General features: G+C 37.9%; 1 protein-coding gene and 1 pseudogene across 3 annotated transcripts; one reads left to right on the top strand and one right to left on the bottom strand.

Annotated features, from left to right (window-relative positions):
• Positions 1 to 28: 28 nt before the first annotated feature.
• LOC110043662 (selenoprotein T2-like) lies at positions 29 to 7,290 on the top strand (annotated as a pseudogene). Its single transcript, XR_016208555.1, has 5 exons — positions 29 to 227; positions 2,902 to 3,145; positions 4,553 to 4,640; positions 4,760 to 4,860; positions 6,860 to 7,290. The product of XR_016208555.1 is annotated as a selenoprotein T2-like (transcript).
• Positions 6,988 to 12,411, bottom strand: LOC110043738 (uncharacterized). Of its 2 annotated transcripts, none has more exons than XM_089294048.1 (7): positions 11,753 to 12,411; positions 11,558 to 11,616; positions 10,172 to 10,335; positions 9,669 to 9,752; positions 8,902 to 8,975; positions 8,271 to 8,320; positions 6,988 to 7,666 (listed from the first exon to the last, which is right to left on the bottom strand). In XM_089294048.1, the coding sequence occupies exons 1-7, from the start codon at positions 11,908 to 11,910 to the stop codon at positions 7,659 to 7,661; spliced, it is 597 nt and encodes a 198-aa protein (XP_089150174.1). In that variant the 5' UTR covers positions 11,911 to 12,411; the 3' UTR covers positions 6,988 to 7,658. The 2 variants fall into 2 exon arrangements, with proteins under 2 accessions (XP_089150174.1, XP_089150175.1); XM_089294049.1 differs by having other exon boundaries at positions 11,996 to 12,407.
• Between the last annotated feature and the right edge of the window lie 223 nt (positions 12,412 to 12,634).

Genomic DNA, 12,634 nt, shown 5'->3' with positions numbered 1-12,634 from the left:
GACGTCACGACAAAGTCTTGACCTGCGTCGACCTGCGCAAGTCAATCCGACGGCTTCAACATGGCGTCGAATTTGTATCTTATCGCTGCAGTTTTATCGATTTTCTCCTTCATGACGGTAAAAGAGATTATTTTCCCCACCAACGTTCAAGCATCAAACCCGGACAAAATGGACAGACTACAGAAAGCCGCCGTTTTCACAGGACCAACAATCAAATTTTTGTATTGGTAAGTTTTTGCTTAGCAAGCTAGCTTTAAGCTTAATATTCGAACTGATTTGTTCAACTATCGAGCACGTTAAAACGCAGGCAACTGTACCATTCGAACTCGACTGTTGTTAGAAACCGTCATTTGCGAATGTTCACTCTCTCCGCTGATCTACGTTTGAGAGAAACTCTTAAACCACTAAGGTCTTTTGTCACAACTTCCCTCAAACAGGGAAGTAGTCTAGCCATTTTCCGGATGTTTGGCTTCCAGCGAAATCTGGAAATCTTAAAAAACCAGGACATCTTAAAATTTCTACTCCTGACGAAGCTATTTTCGAATTTGACCCAAGATTAGGAAGGAAAATATTTGGTCTGAACACCAACTCAGATGAAAACAAAATGTCGGTAGACTCACGTGGGTTGATTTACTGCGCCTTTCAATAACATGGGGACTCTAAAATTCAAAGCTCAATGGACAAATGCGTTTTTCACTACCGTCAATCAAATGTTTGGCAGCCCCCTCAGCTTTTGACCACTCCTGAGCGCGTGGTAATCAAATCATTGAGCACAGTTGAGACAATGATACAGTGCTCGGCAGTAGTCGGAAGCTGTGAGGAGCCGTGGAACATTTTATTGATGATAGCAAAAAAATGCATTCGTGGGTTGAGCTTTAAAGGTGCAATAATTTCACAAAACTTGATATTAGGGACCAATGGTTTATTACATCTCAGAGGGGCCTGGTGGTTTTCAAAAAAGTCTACCCCCCATTTTTTTCAGACAAAAATTATACCCCCTTCCCAATTCTTATTTTAAAAATGCCCCCTCTCCTGACAAGGCCATAATTCTCTTCTTCCGTCCTTACACCTGCAGATTTTTTAACTTGTTTATTCTATATCTTGGTTATTTTTTCTCTCATGTATTGTTTGTTATTCCTTTTAGCATTTTTCTTGTTTTTGGATACAGAATTCCTATCTCTGCCTTTATTTTTTAAAATGTTAGTAAACTTCTTAGCTGCTTGTTCAACTCTTGATAGTAATGAGGACATTTCGTTACTCATATCTGATAGTGATTCAAGCAGTCTGGCATTACTGATGTGATGAAACATTTGCCACTCATGCTTAGGATTCTCCCATTTGTATTAAACAATGACTGATCATGTGCCTTTATTTCATGAATTTGGCTTTCTACTTGATCTAACAAGTGATGTATTTTTTCAACCACACCAGCTAAAACATTCCCATCATTAGGGCGAGGGATGTAGCCTGTGAGTTACAAGGACAGAATATAGCAGGCTAAAAATCCAAGTAATCACATGCGTAGAACAGTGCGTAGTGTTAAAACGAACTCAACAAGAACTTCTGACTACGATGTAAACAGAGTTTAATTGACAGAGATCAATGTTCCATACAGACTCAAATGAAATGAATCACGTGCCAAGACGAAGGTAGAATTAAACCACGTGCTGTAAGCTTAGCCGTAAGTCGTATGATGTAAACCGTATGCCGGTTCGAACTGAAATACAATAACGAAAATAGGAGCTAACGTAACTAACATACCAAAGCATAAAGATAAAATAACACAAATGAAGAAACTATTGCTAGCATTCTCAATAATGTCCGTAACATGGAAGTGTAACATAATCGGCACTTATACTGATCGTACGGAAGGCTGGAAAACGATTAATAGGCTACACGGTGTGTAACTTGGACGGTACCTTTATGGCAAAATAACCCTATATTGGAGATATGGACCTAATCAAGCGCGATTCCGAGCATACAGAACTAACTAACCGATTTAGTAACGATAAAAGGAAACTCAACCGAAACAAATAACAATAGAAAACCTAAGAACTAACCCTAAAGAACAAGGAATAGATTACTCACTTTGCTTTGCACACGCACTGAACTTGACTTGATAGAATAGACAAGTAACAGTGTATAGAGAAACTATGGCCCAATGCCGAGTAGAAGTTGACGCAGTGAAATCTGCATTTGAACTGACCTAACCGAGGAAAACCTCGTGGATATATCTAACTGGAGAACACGTACGCAAAACCTAGCGGTTATGACTATTTCCCTAACGGACATAGCAGCTGAAGGCTGGTCAACCACAGTAGATTAAGTAAGTAAGTAAGGCCTTGTTTGAAAGTGACAATTACTTGATAACATCTACGGTAAAGTAAGTTCCTGCGACAAAAAAATGAATTAACATCACGTTTCAAAACCAACATAGCCTTCTTCCAGCTGATTACCAACAGCTGCCATATTTTCCGATTTTAGAAAAAAATAACTTTTAAACAAATCCCATTGCCTTAATTTTTCCTGTGTAAATTACTTGCAATAAAGTGGTCACTGAATGGCCTTTCAGGTTAAATAAAGTCTTTTATTATTTTTTTTTATTTTTTACCAAAAAACTATCTTCTTTGAGATTTTACTTGGAGGTACATTTAGAGGTCTGTAGGCAAGATAAGATTGGCCTTACTGTTACTTACCAACTTTTGTTAGAGGTGCAAGTAACCCACATTTTAAATAAGTAATGTAAGTACTTTATTGTAAATAGATTATTGTTAGTGGTGTAAGTTGCCCGAAATCTGTCAATGATCTGTCAGCAAGATCCTGTTTTTGAAATTTGAAATTTAATTGCATAGTTCATTGTTCAAATTTAACCCAGTCTGTTCACTTCTCTCTTTTTTTCAGTTATTCCTGAGGCTACAGAAAGGTGTTTGAAGAGTATGCACAATTCATTCACCAAAACTTTCCTATGGTTCGCATAGAAGGCGACAATTACCCCCCGCCCCGTCCCCGTCAAATGCTGGCCAGTGTTATCAGTGTGGTGAAGTTAGCAGTTATGGCTGTCGTTCTCCTTGGTGAGCGGTTACAGATTTGGGAAAACCTTAATATTGACCCCCCTCAAGCTTACATTTGGGCCACACAAAATAAGGTACGAAGAGAGTGTTTTTTGCCTTTTTTGTACATGTACTAGTTAATCTTTTGAAATCTCATGAGCAAGATAAGTCATGCTTAAAACTAAAAATGTTCTAAGAAGTTTTTTTAGTGGTTTCATTAAGTGCCAGCCACCGGGCAAAGTGAACAGCTGTGAGGACAATTTGGCTTAGTTGGTTTGACCATCTGGGGAAAGTTTTCCCATAAAAATGTTCAGTTCAAATAGTTTTGAAAACCAGTTAGCCTCCTGCTGAAATCATTAATGAACCCCGCTTTTTCTTAATTTTCTAATTACTCTTCGCTGAAGTCTCTAACCATTGTATCAATAAAACCAATGAAATAAAATTTGGGCTACATGTACTTTTTAAAAAAGGCAAAACTTCACATTTTACTAGTGTGCAAAACACTGTTCTGTAGCTTGTTTCGCATACCCAGGTCTTATACATGTTTCCTGTGCCACTAAAACTGATAAACTATTTTGTTAAATCATGATTGTATCTGCCTTTCCTTGATTATTTCATCTGGCTCTATGTAAAACCGTCGTGATCAGGGTTTGACAGTCATTAAAGCTGATAGAATTAAGTTTTGTACATAATTGCATCGACCTGAAAAAGAACCTTAATATACTTTTAAGAAATAGAAAACATGTACTGTGTTTTTTCGAGTTATAGAAACACAACTGGAAGTTTGGGAGAACAAGAAACGCTGTGGGAACACAAGCCAACAGGCCAGTGTTTCCACAACTTTTTCGAGTTCTCTCAAACTTCCACAATTGTTTCTATTTAGCAATTAGGTTATGAGCTTGAGATTTCCATCGCGTGATGCATGTAGCTGATGAGGGTACAGCCTGAGTCAACTATCATGCATGGAAATCGGGAGCGAATAATCTAATTGTTTTAGTATAAAACAGACACTTTGAAAAGGCCAGAAAGTGGCTGTCACTTTGTCAACAAGGACACACTGCCATGCTACTCACTATCTATTACAGAATAGATAGTGAGTAGCGTGGCCAATCAGAGAATGGCATTCTTGATAGAACACTAGAAGATTTATAGTAAAAAAGGACGGAGAACATCTTTTCTATTTCTTTTAGAAAACAGCACCTTGAAAAAAAGAAAACAACTTAAACCAACTAAATTCTCTTTACTTGCACCATCATTATGTCAGTTGACAGCTTGTAGTTCTGTGTTTCTATCAAGTAATATTAAAAAAAAACCCACGATTTTAAACCAATCAGCATGCATCTTATCGTAGGGATGTTTTCTAAACAATAATAATATTGAGCACTACTTGAAAACATAACTTTTACCAAAGTGGCATACATGTATATACATATCAATAATCACTAACCTTTACTTCAAAGTATTAAGCTTTTAAGTGTGGAATTATTTTGCTCTTTACCCAGATGTACGCCTGTATTCTTATATTTTTTGTTACAAACATGGTTGAAGGACAGCTAATATCCACAGGAGCTTTCGAAGTTTCACTTAATGGTATGTACATCTAATCACGGGTAAAGAGATTCTGACTTGAGACAATTTTGTTTAAAAAATTTAATCTTACAGTCATTTTGAAGCCTTTGTTAAGCGTGTTACTTTGCTTGTTTTCTTAGACATGCCAATTTGGTCTAAACTAGAATCTGGTCGCCTTCCAAACCCAAATGAGCTTCATCAGATCATTGAAAATCAGCTCAAGTTTAGTCCTGGACATTAAGTAGGTATTTTTTAACCATGACTGATAGCCTACAAAACCTGTAAATGAAGGGGAGTCAGGGAAGTGAGTTCAATGTACTGAAAGGTAGAAGTCAAAAGTAGGCTGGGTGTAACAGGACTCAAGAAAAGTGCTGCCTGGTGATTCAGGCCAGTTAGGTTTTCCTGCTGGGCTAGTAACTTTTCATTCCCACTTGCCAGATGGACAAGGGATCAGGCATGTCGTCTGCCTTGGACTAAATCATTAAAAGAGCAAATTAAGACTTGCCCGGGGCCAGCAAAATTTGAGACTACTTTTCCCAAGAGCAAGCTTGAATTTGAGTTTTTTGGAGCCGTGTGTGAGGTACAAGGGAAGAAAGTTTGAGAGAGGAATAGAAGAGGAGGTGGTGAGTTGGGGAAAATAAGAAGGAAGTTGGAAGGAGGAATGGTATGGAAGCTACAGAGGAGAAAAGAGAAGAAAGTTAGACAGGACAGAGAAGAGGAATGAGAAATGGAGGAGGAGAGGACACATTTAGCATATCATGACACATGTACATGTTCTGACTTTAGGAACTAGCTCTATTGCTCCCCCCAGGATGGGGTTTTAACCCATGACAGGTACCCAAGAATTTTGCGCATCTAGTTTCCATGCATTTAGCTTCCGTACATTACTTTCATATGAACAGTCGCGCAAATCAAACATTTAAAAGTTTCACACTGAAGATCAGCAATGTCCGAAATGTTAGTGATTTTTCACAAGATGACACTTTGACACATTTTTCTATGTTATCAGTTCTCAATTTTTGTTTTCTTTTTAAAGTTTATGTAATGTTTAAAAAACAAGCAGCACTGTTTTATCGGATTTAAAACACAAGGCTTCAAACTCATGCAGTGAGTTTTTTGAACAGCTTCAAAAATGTTTCTGGTAGATTTACTCATTTGTAGAATAATCCTTGGGTTTATTATTTTTCTGGAAAAAATTGGCTGCAATCACTCATTAAACATTCATTTCTTTTGTATTTCCTTTATGAATTATTAATGAGTTTTTGAAATCCATTTAAGTGTGACACATCAACCGTGGGTAACAATTTCTTTCATTTTTGTTCGTCTACACATTTGTCCACCCAAGAATTTTGTCCAGTTGTCAAAGTTTGCTAGTATTCCTTTTAGGGAATGTCCTTGATAAGGATAAATAAGCAATGGCCTCCATTTGGTGCAAAACTATGCTAGGATATTTGTCCGCGGACATTATCTGCTCTGAGAAGCAAGCAGTTTTCCAAGAGCATAACTTTGAACTGGTAATGTCCAAGGACAAATATCCAAGCATATTTTCATGTCAAATGGAGGATATTGTGTTTATTATCTTTCAAATATTTTTCGCAACTGACATAGTTTTGAAAATTGGGAATATCACTTGGATATTTATCAGTTTTAGCTGGTGTGTTTAGACCATTCGTGTGAGTGAAAATATTTGATGGATTGTAACCTCGTACATTTCTTTCTAACAATAAGCCTGTTGTCTTGCATTGTCTTTTGGGAAGAACTATAATTAACTCTTATTAACCAAACAGGAGGTCTGTGTGGGAGAATCTTGACTGAGGTCAAGATTCTCCCATACAGACTGACTGAGCTCGATTAACAAGATGTTTATTAAATGGCAAACAAGAAAAATTTAATTTGTTTAATGTAACTGGTTTGTGCTAGTGGACATTTTGCTTGTGAACGGTGATGCACTGAACTTAAATCTGCCAAAAACCGCCCGTTCTCTTTACTTTTGTTTTTCTTGTCAAGCTTTTTGGCACTTCTACTAATATTTTTGGAGGAAAATATTCAATATATTTGTATTTTAGTTTGCAACTTTTTCACCACAAAATGTAAATGGTCTAGATGCCAGTCTAGATGGGAAAATCTAGACCACAGTCAATATCAATTTCAGCCAATCAAATTCATAAATTCTGTAGCTCCCAGTCCTTGTGAGACACAGCCATATAATAATATCTGATAATTCTGTACTCTTTTAACAGAACTACGACTTTCAAGAAGAGGATCTCTGTATTATGATGTTTAGAGCACAAAGTGGATTTACCACTGGCCCTAAACTGATGCTTTTTGGGAGAATCATCTACTGAAAGACGAAGAATAATGACCAGGATTAAAACCCAGCTGCTGTATTATTTTATTCACATGTCAAGTGACCTACTGTAAATGTTTTTATTCATCTCAGAGACTAAACATTACCCTTAGTTAGGTAGTTAGGATATCACAGTGCTTGGTTTTCTTTCTTTTTTTTTTTTTATCATATTTGTAAAAGTTCACCCTTCACCATAATACAAATAGGTGATAAGCTAAAAACAAGTAATGTTTTTCTACTACCTAGCTTGTATGAATTACAATATTATTAGCCTTTAGTAATTTAAGTGAAAAATGCAAAATAAAAATGTGCTAACTTATAAAATATGTTTGCTATGTTTTGTGTTGCACTTGACTATTTTCCTTAACACATGCAGTCCAAGTGCGTTTTAGATTTTTGTGCCAAAAGTACAGGATATAAGTGCTGTTTCAACTCTCCTGAAGATGGAGAACATTTATCGTTATTCCTTTTGTCACAGTACCAATGCAGATGGACACACAGTAATAATAACAGAAAATTACACATCTACTGACAGTAGATTCTTTGTCTTTGATTTACTAACAAATTCTTGTATCTAATATGCACAGAAATATATAGCAGTGAGTAGGGAGAATTATTATTTTAAGTTTGATTGATTTCATAGAGAATTGGAGTCATTCTTGGATGCCTTTCACCTCCGCACCAAGTACTGTTTAATAACCTGTAAAAGCAATAGAAATTAAAGGAGGAAACATTGTTTTTAAGCAAAACATCACCAAAAAGTATTAACAGTTGGGAATGTCGTCTCCATTTGTATTATGGAAAGTTCTTATTGTGGCACGAGGGTAATGCAGAAATAGCTGATCTCCCAAGCTTGCGTGATCAGTTTTAATCCTGCCGATCTCAAGACAAAACCGATTTGGTCACTGCGTAAAGAGCTTTCTTTAAATCTAGTGTATGTGTTTAATTTCCATGGTTATTTGGCCGTTATTGTCATGTTCAGCACAAAATGATACATTCAAACAGAGGTGGTATGCCAAGAAATGCGTACATGCAACATGTCACCCCATACCACAATTGCCCACACAAAAACACCGAGTCTTGTCTTGACAGTTGCTTTCTTGTTACTCATAAATTGTGTGCACCCTGAACTGCAGTTGAAAGAGGGCATTGAAGAAAAGGGGGAGGGGGGGGACAGGTCATTGCGTATGGTGGTTGCTTTGAATGTGCATCTGGTGTTTGATGGAGGGGTGGGTAAGGATAAGGCTGTCACTGCAGCAACATGATGCCTGAGATTTAAAGCTTCCCAGTGTTATGTTACTTACGACTGTAGCTGTTTCTTTTCTCTAATTTGTCCAGAAACTCTTGGTTTTTCCTGTAAGCAAAATAAATGAAAACTTAATGCTGGTTTATGCTCTTTCTATAAGATGGGGCTTTGATTTAATACCTCTAAAAAATACTTCACATCACACATCATAAATACATCTTATCACATGGCATGACTGACAAACAAAATTATACACGATACTCATTGCCAACATTTAATTTTTTTCCCTTGGTGTGCATTGCTGATGTATTGTGTACTTCTGATCCCCTACTCCCATCAATCTACATTCCCTATCCTTAAACTCAATCAAACTGTATTATAAGTACACAAGCTAAATGCATTGTGAGTACAATTTCTTATTTTTCATTTTTTGACCTTGTATGGTCAAAAGTTCTGAAAAAAAAATGTTATTGTGAATTTTAATCCCAAAAGCTCTCTCTATCAAGAAAATAACCCCCAAAACCAAGTCTAATAATAACTGTTTATATGGCAATTCCTGATTTTTTTTTTCCTGATATAGTCTCATCATAATAGTACTATACTATTGTAAAATTTATGGTCAATTAACATAACTTTTACAGTGTAAATTTGTAGTTTTTCATTTCTTATTAACAATTTATGTGTATTACCATCTTTGGGCTTCTCTGTGTTTTTCCATCATCTCCTGAGCTCTCACAGCCTGCAAAACCTCATTCCTCTCTGCCTTTATTGGAGATATGTTTGAAAAATGAACTTCATTTAAGAAATAGAAAACATGTACCGTGTTTCTATTGAGTTATAGAAACACAAGTGGAAGTTTGGGAGAACAAGAAATGCTGTGGGAACTTGAGCCACAAGCAATGTTTCCACAGCTTTTTCGAGGTCTCCCAAACTTTCACAAGTGTTTCAATCTATAACTTGACAGAAACACGGAGAACATGTTTCTATTTCTTTCAGAAAACACCGCGACAAAAAAAAGGAAAACAACTAGTTCCCTTTCATTATCAAAATGTAAATTCTCTTTGCTCACGCCATCATTACGTCAACAGCTCATGCTAGTTCTGAGTTTTTATCGAGTTATAGGAACACGATTTTTAACCAATCAGCATGCATATTTTCTTAGGATTGTTTTCTAAAACTTAATGATATGGACGGGATTCTGCACATGCTCTGATAACATGGTGAAAAGGCTACTGTTTTGTGAGAGTATTTACTTATTTTTAAAATGGTGTGTTATTGTTTTGCAAGTGTTATGTTTAATAAAGCCTGCATGTATGATGTTGTGTTTGAGAGCACTTGAGTGATGTAGAAACATTTGCTGCAGATTGTACACGATGATTTGAACTGGTCAGTAGCTGTCAGTGTTTGCCATACAAATGAGACAAATGTCATTTAACAGTTCACATCATGCACTAACCTGTGCTCTTGCTTTTGTTTTCTTTTCTTGAAGTTCTTTTTCTTCCCTTTGCCTCTTTTCTTGTTGCCATTTTTGCCTCTTTTTCTAAACTCATGCAAAAGAGAGAACAATAATAAGACATTCATATCACACTGTTTCCCAGTGGTTCAACAGCACTTTACAGATATACAAATTCACTAAAGATTAACTAAAACCATGTAATTAACGTTTCAAAAGAACATATTGCAAAGACAATTTGCATTGCAGCTCCTGGCATCATGCAATAATAACAACTTTTCATGCTCTTTTGTGCATTTACAAACCTAAACTTTTCCTGGTAGCAAGGAGTTTCTGTGAAACCGCTAGAGAATAGTAGAGAGGTAACATGAAGTACTATTTCAACCCTCCCCACTCTTTTTTCAACCCTCCCCCACCCTCCTTAAGCTCACTCCCTCCTCAACCCAAGGCCTCAGCCCTGTTGTATGTACCCAATCAGACAATAACAGATTGTCTGAGAAGTTCACCTGAATTTCTAGCCCTTTGCTTGCTGCTGTAACAGCCTTCTGTTTCTTTGTTATTGTTGCAGAGTAATCTGCTGTCCCACCCACTCTGCGAGGTCTTTCATGAATGGGTTGAGACCGTCTTGCTTCACTGCGAGCCTGTGCAGCTTCACTTTCCCTCTTTGCCACTATAAAGAAAGCGAAGAAACGTCAAGTCTGAAAAACTTGGCACAATATAGAAGTAACTATCCTGGGGTACACAACTGTAAAGGAGTTCTTACTGGCTTGTGGAGGGGGTAGGGGAAAGGTCCACAAGGCATTTATAGAAACTGGAATACATTTTGTATTGCCTGCATGTCAATATTTGGTTAATAACATGCTGTTTTGGGGGTTTGGTGTACAAGCTCAGTTATTCAATATTTATACCTTAATCGGATCTTTTCTGGTATGCTTCAGTGACAAACCAGGCTCGTTTGTTCTCACCATGGGTATTTTGGCTCCACTGCATCTTATCAAAATACGAACCATGATCAACTCCAGGGGGGTACTCCCTTAAGTGGGCTATAATGGTATGTGCAGCCTCAAAGGATATATGGCTTTTTAGCTGTGTTGGTGAGAAATAGCGCATCAATTTTGGCTATTTTGGTCTTAAATAGGGTATTGTTTTTGCACTCAAGTTTTGAACTGGACATGTTTTGAGCAAAAGGCTATTTTTTCATCATTATCGACAACACCATCACAAAAGCCCTTCACAATGTCTTTAACATCAGTTTTTGATATATAGTGGGAGGCGTGGTGGCGTTATGGTTAGTGCGCTCGTCTCTGGATTGAGTGGTCCAGGTTCAAGCCCAGGCCGAGGATATTGTGTTATGTTCTTGGGCAAGACACTTCACTCTCACATTGCCTCTCTTCACCCAGGTGTATAAATGGGTACCAGCGAACCTAATGCTAAGGGTAACCCTGCGATGGACTAGCATCCCATCCAGAGGGGAGTAGAAATACTCCTAGTCGCTTCATGCTACAGAAACCGGGATAAGCTCTGGCCTGGTGGGCCACTTGGCTCGTATGAAGACTTTTTACCTTTTGATATAAGGATCAGGTCTCCAATATGGTATCAAATTTCGGTCAGGTGGCAAATAGGGTCAAGAAAATCGCAGATTTTGGTTGGCCTTAAATAGGGTAAGAGTTTTGGGAAGTGAGCCATACTCCCCCACCAAATTTTTCTGGGAGTACCACCCCCCCCCCCCACCCCACCCCCCTCCACCTCTCTCCGGACCAACCATGGCTCAACAGAGCTCCCGAAAACTCGCTTGATTAATGCCCCCGAAAACTCATTGAAACTAAGCTAAACTAGAATAATATTGTAGAGATAAGTTAGTGTCTATCAGCAAAAGTGTAAGTATTAAATACCTTCCAGTAACTGAGTTCGTTTTCTTTCGTCCGGTCTGAACATGGTAAGCCCATCTCTCCTGCAAGAAGTATCCATAAATCAACCGTAAACTCGGAAATTTTTCCAGGGAAGTTGCGAACAGGCAGATCGACAACGCTGATCTGATCTGTTTGCAATCAGGTTATAAGATATTATAGACTCTATAGCAATCTTGCCTCTCTTGCTTCGATATTTCTGTATGTATTTGATCTACTTCTTCATTGCTTCCTTCCCCGGTCTCGGTTCCTCCATGGCCTGCTCTCTGCCTTGCATTTATGTTCGTTTGGTTCATGTCAACACCATTTGAACGTCTGTACGTTCTTGAATAACTCATGGCAGGTACAAAATAAAAGCGATTGATGTTGCTTAGATCGGTTTCCTTGCAGTTTACGGCAGTAATGTCACTATCTTCTGTTTACCTCTATCCAGGCGCTTTCGTTTTCTGCGAAACCAAAATTGATTTTTCCGGGAAAACTCCCGCTCATCATCAAAACGAGGCAGGACCGCCGAAGCGGCTCGTGTAATTTCACCTTTTGAAAAACTCACTCGTGCAAATTAATTCCAAATTGAACTCGAAACCAATACTAATTTAAATAATCTGGTCAAAATGGTTAAAGGATTTCTTTTGCTATAAATTCATGGAAAACAAACCCGAAACTATGACGTGAAAGGCGTGCAACAGATTAATATCGGTATTTATCTAAGGACTAGAGCCCGCCTTAGCTTTATAATTATACTATTCTGTCCACAGACCCTCAATTTTGTCTTGAATTTGTCGAGATCGCAAAAACAAAATATTAACCGCGAGGTACAGGAACATGGCAAAATGCAAGGTGGTGGTCGCTCTTCGAGCTCTTCTTCGCTCGCGCTTGAAAAAAAACTCGAGGAAATAATAAAACAAATAGCCTGCGAACGCAGACGTATTTCCGGCTGTCACTTGGTTCCGCCGAAAAATAACGTCTGCAAACCCGAGCCAGGAAACGATTTCTGTGACGTAATGACTTTTGTTTCTCCTTGGCCAATCAGATTCCATGATAGAATGAAACTCAAGTGCTCCT

Source organism: Orbicella faveolata, unplaced genomic scaffold (genome assembly GCF_042242905.1).
Source record: "Orbicella faveolata isolate gen_17 unplaced genomic scaffold, um_ofav_v1 contig_25, whole genome shotgun sequence".
Lineage (NCBI taxonomy): Eukaryota > Metazoa > Cnidaria > Anthozoa > Scleractinia > Merulinidae > Orbicella > Orbicella faveolata.
This window is presented reverse-complemented; position numbering and strand designations above follow the sequence as displayed.